General features: G+C 45.1%; 1 protein-coding gene across 2 annotated transcripts in view; it reads right to left on the bottom strand.

The window, feature by feature from the left end:
• Positions 1-2,627: 2,627 nt before the first annotated feature.
• LOC148515101 (perlucin-like protein) overlaps positions 2,628-24,844 on the bottom strand; it is a 79,089-nt gene continuing 56,872 nt past the window's right edge. For both annotated transcript variants that reach the window (XM_088480447.1, XM_088480448.1), the window contains 4 exons: positions 22,939-22,980; positions 18,391-18,554; positions 4,880-4,989; positions 2,628-2,888 (listed from right to left, as the gene is read on the bottom strand). In XM_088480447.1, the coding sequence (XP_088336573.1) occupies positions 2,750-2,888; positions 4,880-4,989; positions 18,391-18,554; positions 22,939-22,980 (455 nt within the window). In that variant the 3' untranslated portion in view covers positions 2,628-2,749. The remainder of the gene's footprint in view (positions 2,889-4,879; positions 4,990-18,390; positions 18,555-22,938; positions 22,981-24,844) is intronic.

Raw genomic sequence — 24,844 nt, 5'->3', positions numbered from 1 at the left:
GCAGCCTTTGCTTTTGCCTGGACCTGATCTGCAGTTGGTGACCAAGAATTATTAGCTTTGAAATCCAGCTACATGTATGGGGATTGAGGCTCCTGGATTCAGTGTCTGACCATCTATGTCCCGAAGCTACGTAACGTATTATTTTCATATGTTGTTATTTTGTAATAAAGAAAGTTTTTCTAAGATATTAGTTTGTGTGATGTGATTAAGGGCTCTATTTACTACAATCCGCATTTTGAATGCAGATTGTAGTGTGATATTACCGACTGAATTAGCATTGCGAATTCAGCCAATATCACAGAGATTTACTAAAAATCTTTGCAGGGACAGAGGACCTCATTTAGAATCGGTCGTTTGCGGCCGCGCGGTCGTAAGGTAAAAGGGACCGGATATGCAAATGAAGCGCTCGCAAGTTGCTTTGTTAAGATGGGATCGTTAGCTGGACGAGTGAGGGGAGGATGCGGCCGTAAGACTAAAAATACGCCCCCTTCTTGTTCGCATCATCATCTCCGGGCATATAAGGATTAATCGAGACCATCGGGAACCATCGGAGCTGGTCGTAGAGCTTAAGGTTGGCCATACCCTCTCTTAAGCACTACGATCTAGTCAGTGTAAAAACCTCCCATGTCACATGCGCCATGACACTACTTAGTTAATTATGCACTCCCATAAAACGCAGTTTGCATAGTCAGGCACGCCTGTGTTCGGATCTCCACTCCCCCGTACACAAGCACCTTCCCCTGTTACCACCCACAAACGCCTCATCCTGTCACTCAAACTAACGACCTGGCTGTGTTCAAGGAGAGAGCAATTTCTGATCATAATAGCTAGTTTGCGCACGCGCATTGCAAATTTTACGCATACACAGTGTCGAAGCTGGATTATTGGCTGAGACAAGATCAGTTTAAAATTGAATCGCAGCGATACCATCTTGCGACTGGCCACAAGACGCCATTTTGCTAAATGGCCGCCTAAGCGCCATTTTAGATAAACTCACATTTTAGTACATGTGGCGATAATACCATTAGCATCATGCGAATGCATCTGTGACCATTATCATAGGTTGCGGCGATTCACTAAAAGCCTATTTCATTACTTTACGTATTATAAGGGATATATTCCAGAAATGGCTTTACAGTATTGCATTAAGCAAGTGGCCAGGTGACAACTGGCTTGTGTAGATAAGCTTCCTGCATAGTGTTTGTTCACTATGGGTGGTCTGGCTAGAATAAATAAGCAAGCTTCCTGCAATGACATGATTTCAAGGGCTGGAGTGTCACCTTAGGTCTGTCCCTTGTAGTTGCGATATTTTGTATTTTCACACAAGAGACCGACAGAGTTATCTTTCCTTTGTACACAGGAAAGGTGGGAGGGCCTGTTGACAGGACATGTAGAACTATCTGGCCCAGCATGCTAAAATGTTAGAGACAAATGCACTCATCTTCATACACACATTAAATATGTCTTTATATCAAACCCTGATCACCCACACATTTCATATTCACTCATAAGGTTCAATAAGCATCAAAATGTATGATTTAAGTTGGTTTAGGTAGTTTAAATGCTGAGAAATAAAGGTTTTTGATAACTAAGGTATTATACATGATAAGCAAGTTGTGTTTGGTCTTGTTCTGATGCGTACGCTTTTTACAGCATTCCGGTATTATCGGTGGAGAGATCGCATCATGCAAACTCAAGATATGGATCGCAGAACCTACAAGCAACAAAATGTTTAACTGTTGGAATGTACAGGAGGCGTTACTAGAAAGATTCCCCTGCTGTTAGAGGCAGGGAGAGTCTATTTGAACCAGCCTGTTAAATGTGCTGTAACATATGCTTCTCCTCTGGGAACCAATAACATCAGCAAGAAACTTCCCCATTGTCCTGTTTTAAATATGTGTGCCCGGATACTGGTTTTTTAGTCCATGCTGAATGCTGTATGAACTGAAGGTCTCTTACTGATGTCTATCTCTGGGCCCGGAGGCGCAGCGTATGTATACTGTACTTGGGGTCTGTATAATTTCCTTTTGCGCCTAAAGTGTGTGTCTCTCTCTCTGCGTGTGCCTCTCTGTGCGTGTGCTGAGTGTTTCTCTCTGTCTCTCTCTCTGTCTCTCTCCAGGTGGCGTTATTATCACAGGGCTTTCCCCAGTGTTTTTTCACGATTTATTTTTAGTAACTTTGGCCAGATCACATTTCCCATTACAATTATGGGAAATGCGATCTGATTACTAAAAATAAGTGATCATTAGGGGTTGGAGTAGAATTTTCCGAATTCTACTCCAATTGCCCTGTAATAATTATAGGTGATACTAAAATAATGTGAAATGGGTGTGAAAACACCCTTTTTCACTTTATTTTAGTAAAAATAATGTTAATAAATAGAACCCTAACTCTTTGAACCCTAACTCTTTGTATTCAAGAACCTTATCTTGTTCCACCGAGAACAGTTACTTATACAGTAAAATGGTCATTTGCAAATAGAGATGTATTCTGTATGAATGGGGAAACAATTGTTCTATTCAAAATGTCCTTTAAGGCAGCTTGCTACCTCTGTAATTGTATTATACTGTACTGCTGAGAATTACCATTCAACAAATCTTTGACTATTATTAGTTCCTTTACTTGACAGGTAACACAGTGTCTAAATATTTTATTATGTACATATGTATACAACAAATTGAGTATGACCTTATATGCACATTTTATAGTTATATTCAATGGGTAATACATGCACTGTACAGATTCTCCCTTAGCAGCTCCACACTCCCTTACATATGTAGCCCAGCTTGTGGTCACACGTGCGGTCATTCCACATTTGAACACCTCCAAGGATTTCTGCACAATGTTCATTATCTTTGTCATTATTGGGTTCTCCTTCATTCCAGGCACTGTAAGAAGAACATCACAGATTACAGATGAGTAGCAAGCCCAGCCTGGCATTATAGTTCTGAATACAGCTGGTGAGATTGTGCCAATAGAACATGCTTCACGTATCAAGCAGAAAAGCCTCTTTTATTATACTAGTTGGCCCCAATAAGAGTGAAGCAGACTGTGTGTAGGACAGAATCCTGTATGATCACTGGCCTGTCTCATGCAGGATAATTTGGTAACCATATGACAATTAGATAGGTGTCCTGGTCATTTATAATCCAGAAGAAGTGCTTTAGTCTAGGTGGGTATTGGGAAATTTGAGGGGGAGACATATCCTGGGCACAGCTGAACACAAGACGCCCATAACTGTTCTGCATTGTGTGCATGGCACTAAATTATTATATTCACCCATATGCAGAATCGTAGGACCGCACCTATCCATATTCTTGCTCATCACCTGTATTTATAACATACATGCTGATCTCCTGGGGACAGCCAGGTGGGAGGTGTTGGGGAAGGCATGATGCTGCAAAGTAAGCAGTGCAGGGGGTGTGGTGCTGTGATTGCATCATCGTGGCCCCACCCTGCTATACAAAGCTGCTATCACTGGCCCTGTCAAGCAGGGAGCGGGACTAAAATGACATGATTCTTGGGAAGAGGTTGAGAGCGACCAGCAGGGCACAGATTCTGGTATGGGAGAGTCACCTTCTCACTCTCCCGTAAATTGTGGCCATGCTTCCCAGATTTGGCCAATCCCCCAGTTCCCGGGCCCCAGTCAGCTCTTGATGACCTTGGTGTGAACACCATATTATCACCCAGTTACATGTCTTCAGCCACAAGTGTAGGACTCAACAATGCCCATACTCTGGACCAAGCATAGAGCAAATGCACACATGATACTGTACATCCACAAATTTGACTTGTATTTAATTCTGCACCAGTCCCTTTATATTTTACTAGTGGCCCGTCTCTGTCCTATTTCACATAAATTAAATTGGAATGGTAGAAAAAGGGAAAAACTGACATTTTGTATCAGTAAACAAGGCTTACATCAATTTTTCTGGAGAAACTTGTTAATACATTAATCTCTACATGGTATAAGTTCATCGTTGTGATATAGCTTTAACGGTGTAGGCAGCGCAAGCCAAGGAAGAGCTCCGACGTTTCTCATGGACTTGCTTCACTAAAATTGTCACTGCTCGGCTCCCATTTGTCATACATGAATGGTTCATAACTTCATACACCTAAAGCTTCCTCCAGAAAAATTGATGTAAGCCCTGTTTACTGATACAAATTTTAGTTATTCTCTTTCTAAAGGTGCGTACACACATAACGATGTAAGTAATGAACGATTTTCGTTGAACGATTTTCGTTCAGTTTTTCCCTTGAAAAAGTGAACAAAAACCATTTTACAAAGTAGTTGGTTTTACTTTACTTAATAAACGATTTTCTGTGTGTTGAAGGAAAAATGTTGCAACTACTATTGAAAATCATCATACTATTGAAAATCATTGGCCAGTCTGACTGAACTACAAACTACAATCGACAAACGTGAACGCGCATGAACGATAATCGTTCATCGTTTTACACTGAACGACGTCGTTACAGTTAAATCGTTCAAGAAATCTTGTGTGTGTACGCACCTTTACAGTTCCTATTTCATTTATGCAAAAAAACGATTCCTTAGTTTCAAACGAGTCCAATTCCCGGTAAGAGTCTGCTTTGGCATGACAATAAATAAAGCACAGGGACAGGCACATGTGGCTGGGGTTGACCTAAGTGGAGACTGTTTTTCTCATGGACAACTTTACGTGGCCCTTTTGGATGTCACGTCAAAACTAAATCTTTTCGTGTTGACGTCAGGAGGGACAATAACTAAGGAAATCTTATAAGACCTCGGTTAAAAAGACTATCGCCGTAAATTCAAAATTGCTCCCGTGTGATGCCGGGGCGGGTCGCTAGTCATTGATATAACCTATATTATCTGCATTCATCTGGTCAGACTCACCTGAACGTCAGAGGCGTTCCATCTGCCCAAACCCACATATTATTATTCTCCTTATCCCGCCGCAGTCCTATCCAGTATCTTTCTCTTCCTATGGTTGGCAGTAATGCATTCTGATAATAAAAATTAAAGAGATAATTAAGTAAATAATAGTATTACTATTCTTTATTATTAGTCCTGACATATTCCACAGCAGTGTGTACTGGATGAGGTGCGGAGAATTACTGATGGCTGGTTTCTTCCCAAGGCAAAAAATCTTGCACAAAAGATGGTAAGATGCTATGTTTTATATATATAATGTGTGTGTGTGTATATATACAGTCAGGTGCATAAATATTGGGTCATTGACAGAATTTTCATATTTTGGCATCTATTCACCACCACAATGGCTTTGAAATTAAACAAACAAGATGTGCTTTAACTGCAGACTTTCAGATTTAATTTGAGGGTAATTACATCCAAATCAGGTGAACGGTGTAGGAATTACAATGGTTTCTATGTGTGCCTCCCACTTTTTAAGGGGCCAAAAGTAATGGGACTATCAACTCAGAAGCTATTTCATGGACAGGTGTGGGCTATTCCCTCATTATTTCATTATCAATTAAGCAGGTAAAAGGTCTGGAGTTGATTCTAGGTGTGACATTTGCATTTGGAATCAGTTGCTGTCGACTCTCAATATGAGATCCAAAGAGCTGTCACTATCAGTGAAGCAAGCCATCATTAGGCTGAAAAATCAAAACAAACCCATCAGAGAGATAGCAAAAACATTAGGTGTGGCCAAATCAACTGTTTGGAACATTCTTAAAAAGAAAGAACGCACTGGAGAGCTCAGAAACACCAAAAGACCGGGAAGACCACGGAAAACAACTGTGGTGGATGACAGAAGAATTATTTCCCTGGTGAAGAAAAACCCCTTCACAACAGTTGGCCAAATCAAGAACACTCTCCAGGAGGTAGGTGTATATGTGTCAAAGTCAACAATCAAGAGAGGACTTCACAAGAGTGAATATAGAGGGTTCACCACAAGATGTAAACCATTGGTGAGCCTCAAAAACAGGACGACCAGATTAGAGTTTGCCAAACAACATCTAAAAAAGCCATTACAGTTCTGGAACAACATCCTATGGACAGATGAGACAAAGATCAACTTGTACCAGAGTGATGGGAAGAGAAGAGTATGGAGAAGGAAAGGAACTGCTCATGATCCAAAACATACCACCTCATCAGTGAAGCATGGTGGTGCTAGTGTCATGGCGTGGGCATATATGGCTGCCAATGGAACTGGTTCCCTTGTATTTATTGATGATGTGACTGCTGACAAAAGCAGCAAAATTAATTCTGAAGTGTTTCGGGCAATATTATATGCTCATATTCAGTCAAATGCTTCAGAACTCATTGGACGGCGCTTCACAGTGCAGATGGACAATGACCCGAAGCATACTGCAAAAGCAACCAAAGAGTTTTTTAAGGCTAAAAAGTGGAATGTTATGCAATGGCCAAGTCAATCCCCTGACCTGAATCTGAATGAGCAGGCACTTCACTTGATGAAGACAAAACTGAAGGGAAAATGCCCCAAGAACAAGCAGGAACTGAAGACATTTGCAGTAGAGGCCTGGCAGAGCATCACCAGGGATGAAACCCAGCGTCTGGTGATGTCTATGCGTTCCAGACTTAAGGCTGTAATTGCCTGCAAAGGATTTGCAACAAAGTATTAAAAAGTGAAAGTTAGATCTAGGATTATTTAGTTTGTCCCATTACTTTTGGCCCCTTAAAAAGTGGGAGGCACATATAGAAACCGTTGTAATTCCTACACCGTTCACCTGATTTAGATGTAATTACCCTCAAATTAAATCTGAAAGTCTGCAGTTAAAGCACGTCTTGTTTGTTTCATTTCAAAGCCACTGTGGTGGTGAATAGATGCCAAAATATGAAAATTCTGTCAATGTCCCAATATTTATGCACCTGACTGTATATATATATTTATACAGTGCTCGAAGTGTGCCGGTATGCAACGGTATGGCATACCAGCACTTCCAAACACTAAATTATTTTTTTTTGCAAGTTCAGCAGGACAGCAGAGCATGGCCTCCGCACGTTACCCTGACACTGTTCAAAGGCTCACAGTCACAGGAGGACAGACCGTAATACAACTCCTAGCTCGGCTGGCTCTGTATTGACGCTGCGGAGTCCAGCAGCAGAGTCGGGCTGAGCCGGGGTGGGGTGTCTTCATATGCTACGGAGTCCGGCAGCACGGGTGGGCTGAGCAGGGGGTGGGAGGTGGGAAGAGAGGAGAGGGGGAGTCAGGCATATGTTGGAGTGCTACGGAGTCCGCGAGCTAAGCGAGGAGAGAGGAGAGTGGGAGTCAGACGTACGCTGGTGTGCTATGGAGTCCGGCAGCAGGGGCGGAGTTACAGCACACCACAGAACTGTACAGCGCACCACAGTTCCACTAGCATCAACTCATTTAATCATTTTTACCAGGTCTCTCCACCAGGTGCTGCTCTGTCCTACCGTGCAGCTATCGGATATGGGCTGCTGCTGCTGATTGGGCATGTGGGCTGGGCGTGCACCTGGATTGACATGCCTCTGTGGCAGACTGGGCTGAAGCTGCACTGTGGGTTTGGGATTCCCCGGTGATGACGTCACGGTGCACATCCGCTCTTTATGTGCCTGTGTCAAGTGATCGGGAAGCAAAAGGAGAGCCTGAGGAGCAGGCAGCATACATTAAACTGGCTGTCATTGCTGGAGCAGCAGAACACCAAATTGAAAGCTACAGGAGCAGTAGTCCGACTGCAAAAATTGTAAATTTGGGGAGGAGAGCCCTGGGTTGGTTGTTTAGGTTACTCAGGGGGCTGGAGGCTGGAATGAAGGGGGCTGGAGGGAACACAGACGGCTGGAAGCTGGAATGACAGAGCTGGAGGGGAGATAGGAGGCTGGAATGATGGGGGCTGGAGGGAACACAGGGCTGCAATGACAGAGGGATAGAGGGGAGACAGGAGGCTGATATGATGGGGGATGGAGGGGAGACAAGAGGCTGGAATGAAGGGCTCCTGGAGGGACACAGAGGACTGGAGGCTGGAATAACAGGGGACTGGAGGGGAGACAGCGGGATGGAATGATAGGGGCTAGAGGGGACTCGGGACTGGAATGACGGTGGGGCTAGAGGGGAGACAGGAGGCTGGAATGAAAGGGGTCTGGGAGGGACACAGGAGGCTGAAATTATGGGGGGCTGTAGGGGAGACAGGAGTCTGGAATGAAGGCAGCTGGAGGGGACACAGGAGGAATGGAATGTTGGGGGTCTGAAGGGGACACAGGGGGCTGCAGGGTGGAATGACAGGTGGCTGGAGGGGACACGGGGCAGAAGGCTGGAATGACGGGGCTGGACGGGACACAAAGGGCTTGTGGCTGGAATGACAGGGGGCTGGAGGGGACACAGGGGCCTGAAGGCTGGAATGACAAGGGGCTGGAGGGGACAAAGGGGGCTGGAGGCTGGAATGACAGGTCTGGAGGGGACACAGGGTGCTGAAGGCTGGAATGACAGGGGGCTGGAGACTGGAATGATGGGCTGGAGGGGAGACAGGAGGCTGGAATGATGGGGCTGGAAGGTACACAGGGGGCTGAAGGCTGGAATGACAGGGGACTGGAGGGGACACGGGGCTGAAGGCTGGAATGACGGGGCTGAAGGCTGGAATGATCGGCTGGAGGGGAAAGAGGGGGCTGGAATGATGTGGCTGGAGGGTACACAGAGGGCTGGAAGCTGGAATGACAGGGCTGGAGTGGACACAGAGGGGATTGGTATGAAATACCGCCTGGCCGGCGGTTCGATTCCCATCAGCGGCAGGCCGACAGGAGCAGAGTGCGACGCAGCGGAAGCCCGACAGCACTGGAAATCCCGATCGTGGATAGGTAAGTATCAACTAACCTAACCTAACCCCCCTAACCCTAACCCTCCTTAGGGGTGCCTAACCCGAACTTCCCCCCCAAGTGCCTAACCCTAATCCCCCCTCTAAGTGCCTAACCCTAACCACCCCCTTCCCCGCTGCCTAAACCTAAGTCCCCCCCGGGGGTGCCTAACCCTAACCCTCCCTCACCCTGGGCGCTGGTCTCCCGGCGTCGGGGAAATGCGGACGTTTACATCTAGACGCCCGGCATTTCACCATTACCGGGATAAGACAGTCGGGAATCCGGCTGCCGGTATATAGACAGTCGGCTTCCCGATTGCCTCCCACACAGAGTGCTGGAGGCTGGAATGACGGGGCTGGAGGGACCACAGGGGGCAGGAGGCTGGAGGAGACACAGGGGGCACAAGTCTGGTTGAACTTCTATTGTATGATGATGACATTGGTTATGTTCCTACACAAACAGGCATCTTCTGGACCATGTGATCTTCAACGTGAATAGTGACTACTGATTGAGGAGACGTCTGCCCACAGAGGATCAATTTCTTCAGAGGTTCCCCATTGCCGAGAAACCACCATATAGGTAAGGTGAATTTGTATTTAGTACACACAAAACAGTATAGATTTTTATTGTTCTTTTAAGTGGAGTACAAAAAGGAATTTTCGCCCTGGGCTTTATTAGGTCTAGAACCAGCCCTGATATGACACACAAGGCTCCCTCCTCCAGATGGCTATGCACATGAAGAAATGGGAGGGTGTGCTGGTCGGATACCAATGGGGGGCCCTCCTCACATGGAACTACTTTTGCAAAGCTAATGAGTGGAGCTCCTCACCGTCTGAGCAAGAGATTTCTCTAATGTCCACTGTCAAGGTCAGCACCATCACTAAATTCTACTCCAAAACGGTCTTCCCAGTTTCTGATTACAATTCAGTTAAAGGGTTAACTCAGAGAATATATGTGTACAATTGTATTGGTGGATTTCATAACTGTGCATAAAGGGCCTGATTTATATGTGACCCGTCCAGCTAAAATGCAAAAGCAACAGGAGGCGTCTGTAGGAAATAGACTCCTCCTGCATGCAGTTGCCATCCCAGTGTAGCGTCCATAGATGCTGCCTCGGATCACCATCGCAATCATCAGTCGCATTGGTCGCTGCCCCCTCATTACACACACGGCGTGCGCACACAGCATGTCTCCATACCCCCACTTCAAAATTCCTACTTTGACCACTGTATATATATATATATATATATATATATATGTATATATACACAGTGCATCCGGAAAGTATTAACAACGCTTCATTTTTTCCACATTTTCTTATATATTACAGCCTTATTCCAAAATGGAATGAATTCATTTTTGTCCTCAAAATTCTACAAAAAATACCCCATAATGACAACGTGTAAAAAAATTTTTGAGATTTTTTCAAATTTTATTTAAAAAAAAAGACTAAGAAATCACACGTACATAAGTATTCACAACCTTTGCGCTCACAAGCGGGTTGATGGCCGGGCAGTGCGGACACACGTGCGTGATCCCCGTAGCGAGTGAATTTTCACTCGCTGCGGGACTCACTACAAGATGGGGCAGCTGATTGACAGCTCGCCCCGTCTTGTAGTCGTGCAGGGGGAGGGGGGTGGCTGGACAAATGGAGGCATTCCTGAAGGAACGCCTGCCATTTGTGGGCGGCCCTACTGACATCACCAGTGATGTCAGTAGTGAACTTCCTGCTCAGAGCAGGAAGTTCACTGGGTCTTGCGGTGGACGAGGCCCTACCACAAGGGTCTCGTCGCAAGCCCGATGGTCGCAATAATCGCGACCATTCCCAGGCCGCCCGCTAAAGCTGTGGGTGGTCACCCACAGCTTAGCAAGTGGCCTGGAGGCTGGTGAAAAAAAAACCGGCTTGCCCTGATTCAGAGTGAGTGCTCGCAAATAGCGAGCGCCTCTGAATCAGGGCCAATGTGTCTATGCAACGCTTTAATAGAATATTTGAGACTAGTGTAAAATTCAGTCCCCTCTATATACCTTATATGGAATAGATCACATATACATAAGGAAAAGAGGCTTTAGATGTGAAACGATATACTGATGTATAGTCACCATACGAGATTATTTGTGGTATGACCCATCTGTCCAATGCAAAAGCTCATGCATATATTGTATGACCACAATGCGTTAACTCTGTATCATAAGAAAATCAGGAATCAACCTATTACACAATCCGGCGTCACGTTCTGGATCACAGAGCTCCAGCTTATGTGTTAAGTTGCTCACAATAGATCCACGTTCTGGCGTCTCCTTATCGTGGCACTGCTCCAGCGGCACCCAACCAGGTCAGGGAAATAAAATGTGACAGTATCCTTGGATTAGTGTCGCTCCAGCGTCTCGCAGCCAGGTAATAAAGGTGAATACAGGAATGTCCAATCTACCATGTGTAGTGGTTGAAAGCAGTTTGATTGGTTATAAGGGGAAAAAATGGATACCTGTATGCTGCGACTCCAGGTGGTCTGTCGCTTCTCCACTGATAAAAAGACAGCTCTGCCCCTGATGGTAATGGGCAGTTCTCCAAATTCTGGGATGCCACTGATAGCCACAGAAGTAATGTCCTGTTATTAGGAGGTATGCAGGTATGCAGAAAGTATGAGCGCAGTCCACTGTAAAGCCTCAAGGCCTGCATACTATCATTTCACATCTAAAGCCTCTTTTCCGTATATATATGTGATCTATTCCATATAAGGTATATAGAGGGGATTGTATTTTACACTGGTCTCAAATATTCTATTGAACCGTCGCATAGACACAATGTGTAGTTCAATAATAGCAACATTGTGTTAGTTATTTTTTGCAACAGGCCATATTGATTGGAGGCACATTTATATTGTGTATTAATGCTTAATGTATGTATGTTTTTAGTTTGAACTGCAGTTCTCTGATACATGTTTAACCAATATATGTTTAATACATTTTTATAATTATAAAGTCTTGGGTTATTTTGTATTGGAACTAGTGTTTGTGCAAGATCCCTCAGATGTCAGCAGCTGGTTCCCATACTGGACAATATTTCAATTACAGCGCACCATCTTTCCTTCACTCTAATATACAGGCCTGATTGGTGGATTGCTGCAGAGATGGTTGTCCCTCTGGAAGGTTCTCCTCTCTCCACAGAGGAATGCTGTAGCTCTGACAGAGTGACCATGGGGTTCTTGGTCACCTCCCTGACTAGGGCCCTTCTCCCCTGATCGCTCAGTTTAGACGGCCGGCCAACTCTAGGAAGAGTCCTGGTGGTTCTGAACTTCTTCAATTTACAGATGATGGAGGCCACTGTGCCCATTGGGACCTTCAAAGCAGCAGATATTTTCTGTACCCTTCCCCAGATTTGTGGCTCGAGACAATCCTGTCTCGGAGGTCTACAGACAAATCCTTGGACTTCATGCTTGGTTTGTGCTCTGACATGCACTGTCAAGTGTGGGACCTTATATAGACAGGTGTATGCCTTTCAAAATCATGTCCAATCAACTGAATTTACCACAGGTGGACTCCAATTAAGCTGTAAGAACATCTCAAGGATGATCAGTGAAAACAGGATGCACCGGAGCTCAATTTTGAGCTTCATGGCAAAGGCCCAGAAAACTTATGTACATGTGATTTCTTAGTTTGTTTTTTTTTATTAAATTTGCAAAAATCTCAAATAAACTTCTTACACACTGTCATTATGGGGTATTGTGTGTAGAATTTAGAGGACAAAAATGAATTTATTCCATTTTGGAATAAGGCTGTAACATAACACAATGTGGAAAAAGTGAAGCGTTGTGAATGCTTTCCAAATGCACTGTATATATACATATATATTAAATATATATATATATATATATATATATATATATATATATACAGCGTACAAACAAACAGCGGCACTCAGGGACTGGTAATGAAAGTAGAAAAGTGTATTGCAGTCAATACATGGTCCATGTATTGACTGCAATACACTTTTTTACTTTCATTACCAGTCCCTGAGTGCCACTGTTTGTTTGTACGCTGTATGTATCCATTATTACTCCAGAAGGCACCGGGCACGCTATTGTGTTTAATTGAGTGCCGATCCGAACATCCTTTTATATATATATATATATATATATATATATATATATACAAAATGGAACAGTCTGGCACTCAGGACAATCAATCAGAAAAAGCGGGTGCCTTCCTTGAATAAATACACATAGGATCCAGAAAGATGAGAATGCACTCAGGCAATCTAGGAAAGAGGCGGCACTCCAATAGACAAAAATGCAATTTGTATTGATCAACTGAATATCTACATAATCAACATGTATGTCGACGTTTCAAGGCCCTTAGGCCTTTTCATCAGGACACGAAAAAGAACAACAAACAAACACTAAAGTCCTACCTTATATATATAGAAATAAGAAATGCTGAAAAGGTCTCACACGCAGCCCAGAGCCACGAGACTGGAGCGTCTGCCGGAAGTGGGGAATTCACCTGATGTCACCCTGTGCGGGGGTTGCCCAGCAACCTGAGACGCGGCGTCTGTCAGGGCCTCTGGAATGTAATGCACGCCGGAAGCCACCTGATCAGAGCGTCAGCCACAAGTGGGGGAATCCCACAGCCATTGATCGCCACTGTGGTTGCCCAGCAACCAGCGTTACCTCTCCAGACGGGCCAGTTGGACTGGGAAACACTATAAAGAACCAGAAACAGAAAAAGAAAAAAGCAGTGAAAAAGCACCTGTAAACAGACATTAACTAAACAGTGAAAAAAAATGTTGATAAAAAAACTAAAAGTTACATCGGCTATAGACCTAAGCTGAATCAAGAAAATGTATCAAAACATGGAGTTAATACTACGTTATATACTAAATAGACATACTGGGAACAGCACTGAATATATATATACAACTATAGCAAAAATGTAACACATGGCAAGAACATAGGCATATTATATACAGAAATCTAGACTTGATCCAAAACTACAGGAACACATTTAACATATTCTTTTCATTGAGGCCTCTCGGGGCCAATGTGTCCAAGTGAAAGATCCAATAGGCTTCGCATTGCCTCAGCCGCTTGGCTCTGTCACCCCCACAAATATCAACAGCAACATAGTCAATAATTTTATATTTAAGACTAGCTAATGAATGATTCGCCTGTCGAAAGTGACGAGCTACAGGCTGCTCTATATCCTTTCCACCAAGCGATGCTCTAATGGCAGATCGATGCAGAGCGGCCCGCTCTCTAAATGTGCGGGTAGTCTGCCCCACGTAGTATAGTCCGCATGGGCAAATGATGATATATACTACAAATGTGGAAGTACACGTCAATACATGGCGAATCGGAAATTTTTTGCCGCTGTGCGGATGCTTGAAATAATGCCCAGGTTCCAAGAATCTACAAGTAGTGCAGGCAATGCAATTGTAACAACCCGGCTTCTTCTTTTGAATAAAGGTATCTGGAGTAGGCGTGGGAGAAACAATGTATGTTTTCATAAGCATGTCCTTGAGATTTTTTCCTCTGGAATATGAAGGCATGAGACAAGTATTTTTCAATGCAGTTAGATCACCATCTCCTGACACAATAGGCCAGAGTTTTTTACTGGCTTGATTGACAGATGAGCTATTAGTAGAGAATTGAGAGATGAAAGGAATGCGCTGGTCTGTATTCTTTTTTGTGGCTGGTTTGAGCAGCTCGGATCTGGGTGTATGTAACATTTCTTGTTTGTTACTGAGTAATCCAGCTATAGGATAGCCACGGTGGCTGTACTTATTAACCAATTCATTCATACAAGATTCGACAACAAACCCACGGACCGTAATACTATCCTTCATCATAGCAGCTGTCACCCCCCATCTTTGAAGCGAGCTCTACCACGTTCTCAATTCATGCGAGCAGCCAGAATTATTAGCGATCCACATTCTGTTGAATCCTGTATGAATGAATTGGTTCATCCACCCACTGCGGAAGCAGGAAGGCGGAGCTCAGGAGTGGGCTCCGGCTGCCACTTCAAAGAAGGAGCTACTGGGCACCTGCTGGTAACAAAATCCCGGGAAATGGAGTAGGCAGCGCGGCGCCTCCCCAGGCCGCCGCTTCCCTGCAGCACAGGGCTGGATGGTTACGTTGCGCCGGCCATGGTCCTAACCCTCCCAAACCGCAGTCTACAACTAACTCCATTAGTGCCTAAACCTAATCTATCACCCCCCCTCACAGCCTAAATCTAACCCTCCCCTTAGTGCCTACCGCTAACTCTCCCCCTAACCCTAGTACTTATCTCCAGTATTCTAATACGTGTTGGGATTCCAGCGACGGCATTCTGACTGCCGGAATCCCAACAGTCGGGAATATGACCATATCAATAATAAATAATAATAAATAATATATTTAATATTTTGAATTAAATATACACTGTATATATTTCATTTAAAATATTAAATATATTATTTATTAAATGAATACACATACATATATTACCTTATTAAATAGATATATTATAAAAATTTAAAATGAAACACTTACCTTTTTTTCTGCAACTATTTGTTTCTTCTGTTTTCTCCACTCCTTATCAATTTCTCCTCTTCAGCTGGACGCCATCGGCACTGGAGACTGCCTTTATTCAGATAGCCAGGCCAGGTGGGGAGGGGAGGAGAGCCAGGCCAGGTGGGGGGGGGACAAGGTCAGGTGGGGGGAGGAGCCAGGTCAGATGAGGAGGAGAGGAAAGCCAGGTCAGGTGGGGAGGAGGGGGGAGAGCCAGGTCAGGTGGGATGGGGGGGGAGCCAGGTCAAGTGGGGAGGGGGGGATCCAGGTCAGGTGAGGAGGAGAGGAAAGCCAGGTCAGGTGGGGAGGAGGGGGGAGAGCCAGGTCAGGTGGGATGGGGGGGGGAGCCAGGTCAGGTGGGGAGGAGAAAAGAGCCAGGTCAGGTTTTGAGGGGGAAAAGAGGGGACTCTGGAGGGAGGAGGTCCGGGTCACTGGCCTGATTCGTGGTTTTAAAAAAAGGGGCGGGGCCAAATGTCGGGAGGGCGGGGCTTAGCGGCGGGCGGCAGCCCCGGTACAAGAATGCCTGGCAGGTCAGTGCAAACTCCTGTGTAATCCTGTGCTGTCTGCTGCAAGGCAGATTGCTGCAGACTCAGAGAAGCCAGACGCTGAAGAGGGGGCGGGCCGCAGATGGCATGTAGGCGGAGCCCTCAGTGGTGACTGATGGGCTCCGCAAGGGCTTATGGGGGGAGCTGCTGCTGGGCATGCGCAGTAGCTCCCCCGGTGACCATTTTGTTTGTTTACTGTATTGAGCTGCCCATCGGAGCCAAGCACCGATCGCGCCAGCATGGCCACTGGCAGTTCAGCAGGGGTGAGTGAAGGAAGGGCAGCGGCCACTAAAGGGAACACAAGGGCCGGCCCAGCGGGAACCGGCCCGGTGTCCCGGCGGCCCAATCCGCCCCTGCGTTAGAGAGCGGGCCGCTCTGCATCGATCTGCCATTAGAGCATCGCTTGGTGGAAAGGATATAGAGCAGCCTGTAGCTCGTCACTTTCGACAGGCGAATCATTCATTAGCTAGTCTTAAATATAAAATTATTGACTATGTTGCTGTTGGTATTCGTGGGGGTGACAGAGCCAAGCGGCTGAGCCAATGCGAAGCCTATTGGATCTTTCACTTGGACACATTGGCCCCGAGAGGCCTCAATGAAAAGAATATGTTAAATGTGTTCCTGTAGTTTTGGATCAAGACTAGATTTCTGTATATAATATGCCTATGTTCTTGCCATGTGTTACATTTTTGCTATAGTTGTATATATATATTCAGTGCTGTTCCCAGTATGTCTATTTAGTATATAACGTAGTATTAACTCCATGTTTTGATACATTTTCTTGATTCAGCTTAGGTCTATAGCTGATGTCACTTTTAGTTTTTTTATCAAAATTTTTTTTCACTGTTTAGTTAATGTCTGTTTACAGGTGCTTTTTCACTGCTTTTTTCTTTTTCTGTTTCTGGTTCTTTATAGTGTTTCCCAGTCCAACTGGCCCGTCTGGAGAGGTAACGCTGGTTGCTGGGCAACCACAGTGGCGACCAATGGCTGTGGGATTCCCGCACTTGTGGCTGACGCTCTGATCAGGTGGCCTCCGGCGTGCATTACATTCCAGAGGCCCTGACAGATGCCGCGTCTCAGGTTGCTGGGCAACCCCCGCACAGGGTGACGTCAGGTGAATTCCCCACTTCCGGCAGACGCTCCAGTCTCGTGGCTCTGGGCTGCATGTGAGACCTTTTCAGCATTTCTTATTTCTTTATATAAGGTAGGACTTTAGTGTTTGTTTGCTGTTCTTTTTCGTGTCCTGATGAAAAGGCCTAAGGGCCTTGAAACGTCGACATACATGTTGATTATGTAGATATTCATTTGATCAATACAAATTGCATTTTTGTCTATTGGAGTGCCGCCTCTTTCCTAGATTGCCTGAGTGCATTCTCATCTTTCTGGATCCTATGTGTGTGTATATATATATATATATATATATATATATAATATATATTAATGGCATGCAGAGATATTGCACATAGTGATGTAGTTACAGTTATCTCACAGTAAAGCATACAGTACTTGTCTAATTATGTGACATCTGCCCTTTGATTATTCCCTGTAACGCTATACCTATTACATTTCCCTCTCCTGTCCTGAAATCCGCCCCTCGCCCTTGCTATACAGACAGATACTAAAGATGACTGGTTTGGTTTTTCAGAAACTAAACACACCCGAACTCTGGGGGTTCGGAGTAGAATAAAGTTCCTGCTGGGTCGGCTGTAAGTTCTAAATTTGGATTTAAAAACCAAATCCCGGGTTTATGATTGCATGTAAACACGTCCAAATTACATGATTGTAGCTGTTTTTATCAATTTGAAAGAAATCCAAAACCAAAGCAGAAAAGAACCAAAACAGTTGAGGGTCCGCGCACATCTCTGACAGATACAGTGAGACATACAGTATGATAAACATGGAGCAGGCAATGACACAAGTTGGAATAACTTGTTTGTACACACTATACACATGCTACCACATAAAATGTTTAACATCTCGCATAGAGGGAGATGTATCAAACTTTTGAGTGAGATAACTTGGAGAAGTTGCCCATAGCAACTAACAAGCATTTATCTAGCACAGCCTATATAAAATGACGTACGATTAGAATCTGATTGGTTGCTATGGGCAACTTCCCCACTTTATCTGTTCCCAAAGTTTGAAACATCTCCCCCATAAGCATTTGTAGAAAATGTATTACCTATAATGGTTTCTTTTTTCCTCTGGTCTCACCCAGTCACAGGACAGAACGAAGTAGTTGGGCAGGAACTGAGATATGATACCAGGACTATGGTGTAATGACATTCTTCTACTATTGATGGCAGGCATTTAGGCGTAAAATATTTTCAGGGCCTCAAAGATGAATCATGATGCCACAATACAAAATGTACTGTATGGTTCCAATCTGATTGCTTGTTCACAAACTTTCATGTACAATGAAATGTAGAACGGTTCTGAAAATTGTCCTAGCATGTGCCATAGAGGAAGCATGGTGCAAAGGAGAAGGCAACAAGTTTTGTAACCAGCATTTGGAACTCACCATTTCAAACAGGTCTTTCAGAACAATGAGGAAACCATTACGTATTGCACATTCATCTATACTTCTATCCCATGATGTACCAGTTGACTTAAAATAATAACAATGGGAACGAATCAGTTTCCATCCACTGGGGCAAGTAGTGCAGGAGCCTTCTGTGGTGTCCACTGGGGAGGAAAGGGAATAGTGAGGGAAATGCAGTAAAAAGGAATTGACAGACGTGACAGTCATCATTAAAGACATGGCAGTCATCATTAGAGGCACGACAGTCATCATTAGTGGCATGACAGTTATCATTAGAGGCATGGCAGTCATCATTAGAGGCATGATAGTCATCATTAGAGGCATGACAGTTATCATTAGAGGCATGAAAGTCATCATTAGAGGCATGGCAGTTATAGAGGCATGACAGTCATCATTAGAGGCATGGCAGTTATCATAGAGGCATGACAGTCATCATTAGAGGCATGGCAGTTATCATTAGAGGCATGACAGTCATCATTAGAGGCATGGCAGTCATCATTAGAGGCATGGCAGTTATCATTAGAGGCATGACAGTCATCATTAGAGGCATGGCAGTTATCATTAGAGGCATGGCAGTTATCAGTAGAGGCATGGCAGTTATCAGTAGAGGCATGACAGTTATCATTAGAGGCATGACAGTTATCATTAGAGGCATGATAGTCATCATTAGAGGCATGGCAGTTATCATTAGAGGCATGACAGTCATCATTAGAGGCATGACAGTCATCAGTAGAGACATGACAGTTATCATTAGAGGCATGGCAGTTATCATTAGAGGCATGGCAGTTATCATTAGAGGCATGACAGTCATCATTAGAGGCATGACAGTCATCAGTAGAGGCATGACAGTTTTCATAGAGGCATGAAAGTCATCATTAGAGGCATGACAGTTATCATTAGAGGCATGGCAGTTATCATTAGAGGCATGACAGTTATCATTAGAGGCATGGCAGTCATCATTAGAGGCATGGCAGTTATCATTAGAGGCATGACAGTCATCATTAGAGGCATGGCAGTTATCATTAGAGGCATGGCAGTTATCATTAGAGGCATGGCAGTCATCATTAGAGGCATGACAGTCATCATTAGAGGCATGACAGTCATCAGTAGAGGCATGACAGTTATCATTAGAGGCATGACAGTTTTCATGGAGGCATGAAAGTCATCATTAGAGGCATGGCAGTCATCATTAGAGGTATGACAGTTATCATTAGAGGCATGACAGTTATCATTAGAGGCATGATAGTCATCATTAGAGGCATGATAGTCATCATTAGAGGCATGGCAGTCATCATTAGAGGCATGAAAGTCATCATTAGAGGCTTGACAGTTATCATTAGAGGCATGGCAGTTATCATTAGAGGCATGACAGTTATCATTAGAGGCATGGCAGTCATCATTAGAGGCATGGCAGTTATCATTAGAGGCATGACAGTCATCATTAGAGGCATGGCAGTTATCATTAGAGGCATGGCAGTTATCATTAGAGGCATGGCAGTCATCATTAGAGGCATGACAGTCATCATTAGAGGCATGACAGTCATCAGTAGAGGCATGACAGTTATCATTAGAGGCATGACAGTTTTCATGGAGGCATGAAAGTCATCATTAGAGGCATGGCAGTCATCATTAGAGGTATGACAGTTATCATTAGAGGCATGACAGTTATCATTAGAGGCATGATAGTCATCATTAGAGGCATGGCAGTCATCATTAGAGGCATGACAGTTATCATTAGAGCATAAGAGGAGCAACCTTGAGGACGGGACACATGATGCTACAACACAAAAAATGCATTAAAAGCTCAGATAATGCTTGTGCATGAGCTGACCGATGGTCACACATGCGTGAAAGACAGTGGCGTAACTTCATCCCAGATGCCCGGAGGCAAGATAAATGTTGGTGCCCACCCCCCCAAATTAAAATATACCACCCCCCCAGCACCTATGCCGGCCCCAGCTGCCGCCGCCCCCCTATGCAGTTCCTTTTATAGAATGCCCCCAATAATGGTCCCCCTATGCAGTGCCCTCAGTAGAGGCCCCCTATGCAGTGCCCGCCTATGTAGTGCCCCCCAGTAATGGTCCCCCTATGCAGTGCCTCCAGTAGTGGTCCCCCTATGCAGTACCTCCAGTAGTGGTCCCCCTATGCAGTGCACCCAGTAGTAAGACCCCTGTAGTACCCCCAATAGTAAGGCCCCTGTAGTGCCCCCAATAGTAAGGCCCCTGTAGGGCCCCCATATGATGCCCCCAGTAGTAAGGTCCCTGTAATGCCCCCTGTAGTGCCCCCAGTAGAAAGGCCCCTGTAGTAAGCCCCCTGTAGTCCCCCAGTAGTAAGTCCCCTGTAGTGCCTCCAGCAGTAAGCCCCCTGTAATGCCCCCAGTAGTAAGCCCACTGTAATGCCCCAGTAGTAAGCCCCCTGTAATAAGCCCCCTGTAGTGCCCCCAGTAGTAAGCCACCTGTAGTAAGCCCCCTGCAGTGCCCCCTGTAGTAAGCCCCCTGTAATGCCCCCTGTAGTAAGCCCCCTGTAATAAGCCCACTGTAGTACGCCCCCCTGTAATAAGTCCCCAGCAGTAAGCCCCCGTAGTAAGCCCCCTGTAATGCCTGCAATAGTAAGCCCCCTGTAGTAAGCCCCTTGTAGTGCCCCCAGTAGTAAGCCCAGTGGTAAGCCCCCCCCCCTGTCATCATTAGAGGCATGACAGTTATCATTAGAGGCATGACAGTCATCATTAGAGGCATGAAAGTCATCATTAGAGGCATGAAAGTAATAATTAGAGGCATGACAGTCATCATTAGAGGCCCCAGCAGTAAGCCCCCATAGTAAGCCCCCTGTAGTAAGCCCCCTGTAGTGCCCCCAGTAGTAAGCCCCCCCACTGTCATCATTAGAGGCAGGACAGTTATCATTAGAGGCATGAAAGTCATCATTAGAGGCATAGTAAGCCCCCTGTAATAAGTCCCCAGCAGTAAGCCCCCGTAGTAAGCCCCCTGTAATGCCCACAGTAGTAAGCCCCCTGTAGTGCCCCCAGTAGTAAGCCCCCTGCAATAAGTCCCCAGTAGTAGGCCCCCTGTAGTAAGCCCCTTGTAGTGGCCAGCCCCCCCTGCGCGGAAGCACACACACATACAAAAAAATATATATATACTTACCTTAAACCCCGCTCCAGTGCCTGCTGCCGTCCGTCCCCGGCGCCCGCTCCTTGGAACTATGGGAGTGACATCATGACGTCACTCCCATAGTGCACTGCGGGACCCGGAAGCCGGAGCTCAGGAGTGAGCTCCGTCCTCTGACTACCGCCGGGGGGAGAGAAGGAGCCGGGCGCCCGCTGGTAACACATTCAGCGGGTGCCCGGCAAATGGAGGGTGCAGGGGGTGTGATTGCACCCTCCGTAGTTACGCCACTGGAGGTGGAGCGCCAATCAGCGGCGCTCCTTCTCCATGCAGCTGCGGGTGACAATGGAGCCAGGTGCCCCCTTTAGGGCTGGCGCCCGGCGGCAAATGACTCCATTGTCTCTGGGAGTTCCGCCACTGGTGGAAGAAGTCCTGGGTCATAAACCAAGAAGTCCTTATAACACAAAGGACAGCTCTTATTGGGAGAGCTGTCCTTTGCAATTTTAGCAGCGATTGTACAACTTACAGGCATATGGCCTTATACTTGCTATCAGTGGCAGACTGCATCCAACCCGCCCTGAATGTGCAAATCACTTGTAGCCAGACGCCAGTGATTTCTTGCTGCACTATGTGAGGAACGTAAGATCTGCTTTGTGAGGATCAGAGACCAGTATATGGCAAGGAGAGTAGCCAACAGAAAGGAAATATGATATGAGCATGCCATTCACCCCGTAGTGCCAGAAAGTGGGCTAAAGTAACTTCTGTTCTTTCTGTTTTCTATTTGACAAGGCATGCTGGGACTTGTAGCTCCAGGACAGCTAAAAAGCCACAGGTTGCTCAACAATGGATTAATATAAGGTATACAGTGTGCTGCTCTGTGGTTACAGTTTCATTAAGTCGGCAGAGGGGGAGTTTTCATGAGTCCACAAGTAAAGGCCATGAGAAAAGTCACCCACTGGCGTTTAATGCATGGGGAAAACCCACTGATTCCTCACTTTACACGGAATCAATGGGTTCGCCTGCGTTAAATCCTGATGGGGAAAAGGCTAATTGAACTCTCCCCACTGTTTATTAGCATATTTTAGTTGTATTAATTTTATTATTACATGTATTCATAATGAGGATTATATGAGACATATGATATTGAAGTGATTCATAATTGTAAAATTGTAGAGAAGAATGGTGAAGAGCATAGGTGTAAGGGGTGCAGCTGGTATGGGACCCAGGGCTGAGGGGGGCCCATCTTCCTTGTCAAAGTTATATGTGTTATATTCATTTTATATACATACACATAGGGGCCCTTATAATCTTATGCTATGGGGCCTTCAAATGCCTAGTTACACTCCTGGTCATACCAGCGTGATGACATAATTATAAATATATATATATATATATATATATATATATACTTTAGGTGTAACGTTACCTTTCTGCTTTATTTTTGACAGGTCGCCCATGATGTTGGAAACTGCAAAAAAGGTAAACACAAAATTATGATGTGTAGGAGGAAAAAAAGAACTTTTCCACCACTTTCTTACATTGCTATTCCAGCCCCTTCAATCCATTGTTATTCCTAGATCCTTCATGTCATACTCTCTATGGAGTTCAATTAAAAAGGTCCATTACTATAATTATTTACAGTGCCATATATGTTTCTTCTTTGTGCAATGAAGGAAAAAAAGGATAGCGCATTAAGCAAAAACATCCAAAAAGACAGAACAAGTAAAGGTGTAGTTGTGGAGAGAGGTGGATACAAGACACATTCAATAAAGCTTAAGCACTCCTGGTACTCCCTTTTAGCCAGCAATGAGAAGTGTATACTGGTGTGCCGAGAGCAGAGGAGTAGCGTGGAACCATGGAGCCCAGAGAAAGTGCATATCATAGCGCTCCCCACCCTTCCTCCCTTTACGGAACGGCCAGCCTGCGGGGGGTATACTGAAGTGAAGAGAAAAACAGCAGTGGCAGAACCACACTGGGCATTGAGGCCCCATTGGGGGAATAGAATACTTCGGTGATGCATCTGACATTAAGGGGTAGCTACTTTGGCACTGCTATATTTATATATAGCACCTAGGATCTGACTTTTATCTCCTTTGAATCATTATTAGTCAATAGAGGAGATTGTGTTATATATTCTGTTCATTTAACTTAAATTGACAGAATACATGAACTAGAGTGAGATTCTACAGGGTGCACAGCTTATTACTGCAATTATGGCCCCAAGCAGCTTTCACTGGAGTGGAAACACCTATGGGAAGCTCCATTCTCAGCTATGCTCCTACTTCGCAAATATACATTGCACCTATATTAATGTGAGTGCTACTAATAATCATGTCATGTTCTGTCTACCACCATTATTATTATTTCAGGTCGCCTTATATTTTTTAAAAGATCTTTCAAATAACACTTTGGTCATGTCTGGGAACACCTCATTACTTTACATAGCAAAGCAGTGACTTTTTTTAAACTCATACCTTATAATTGAAGTTTAAGATTTTACCTCAGATGTGTCACTTTTAAGTCCATTGAAGCACAATGAATGAATGAGGAGAGAAGGAGGGGATCAAAGAGGAGAAGGGAGAGGAAAGTGCAGATCAGAGAGGGGTGGTGATAGAGGCCAATAAGAAAGGAGTGGACAGGGGCAAAGAGCCGATCACAGGGTAGAGAGGGGAGGGAATTGAAGAGGTGAATGTAATCAATCTGACAGGAAAGGGGAGGTGATAGAAGATGATCACAGAGGAGGGAGGGCCAGAGGGGAGACAATCTGGGCAGCTTGAGGGAGCATGAAATGTAGAAACGGATCTCAGATCTGTAATTTATTTAGGAAATAGAGAAAAACATATCGAGATTAAACGAACAGGCGGCTGTCATACTGTACACTGCCCCATGAATTCGGGAACCCTAGATGGTGCCCTTTGTCCATTTTGACGCCCGGAGCTCATGCTTCACTGGAACCACCCTCGCTACACCACTGGCCGAGAGTATGTGTGTGTGGGCAGTGTGTGTCTCCTCAGAACTGGTCTTGCCCCCCAGTACATAGCCTGTCAGAGCCCTTGACTGCCCTGTGTATGGGGGAAAGGGTGGTTTGCACACAGTACAAAAAAGTGGCCAAAGCTTGATCGCAGACACTGCACAGAAGACCCAATGCGACATACCCCCCCCCCCTCCACAGTAAATGGGCCCAACTGGACTCTCGGCCAATGAGTGTATGGGCTTCATTTTATTCTTAAATGTTCCATGTGTAGGAGAGCAGAGCTAGCTCATTACCTAGTAGCAACAGAGTTATACTGACCACCAACACTAATCTACTCCCTAAAAAGAGCTATATTAGC

The sequence above is a fragment of the Taudactylus pleione genome, unplaced genomic scaffold (assembly GCF_031769625.1).
Source record: "Taudactylus pleione unplaced genomic scaffold, aTauple2 ptg000253l, whole genome shotgun sequence".
In the NCBI taxonomy this organism is placed as follows: domain Eukaryota; kingdom Metazoa; phylum Chordata; class Amphibia; order Anura; family Myobatrachidae; genus Taudactylus; species Taudactylus pleione.
Note: the sequence above shows the minus strand (reverse complement) of the source record. Positions and strands in the feature narration are given on the sequence as shown.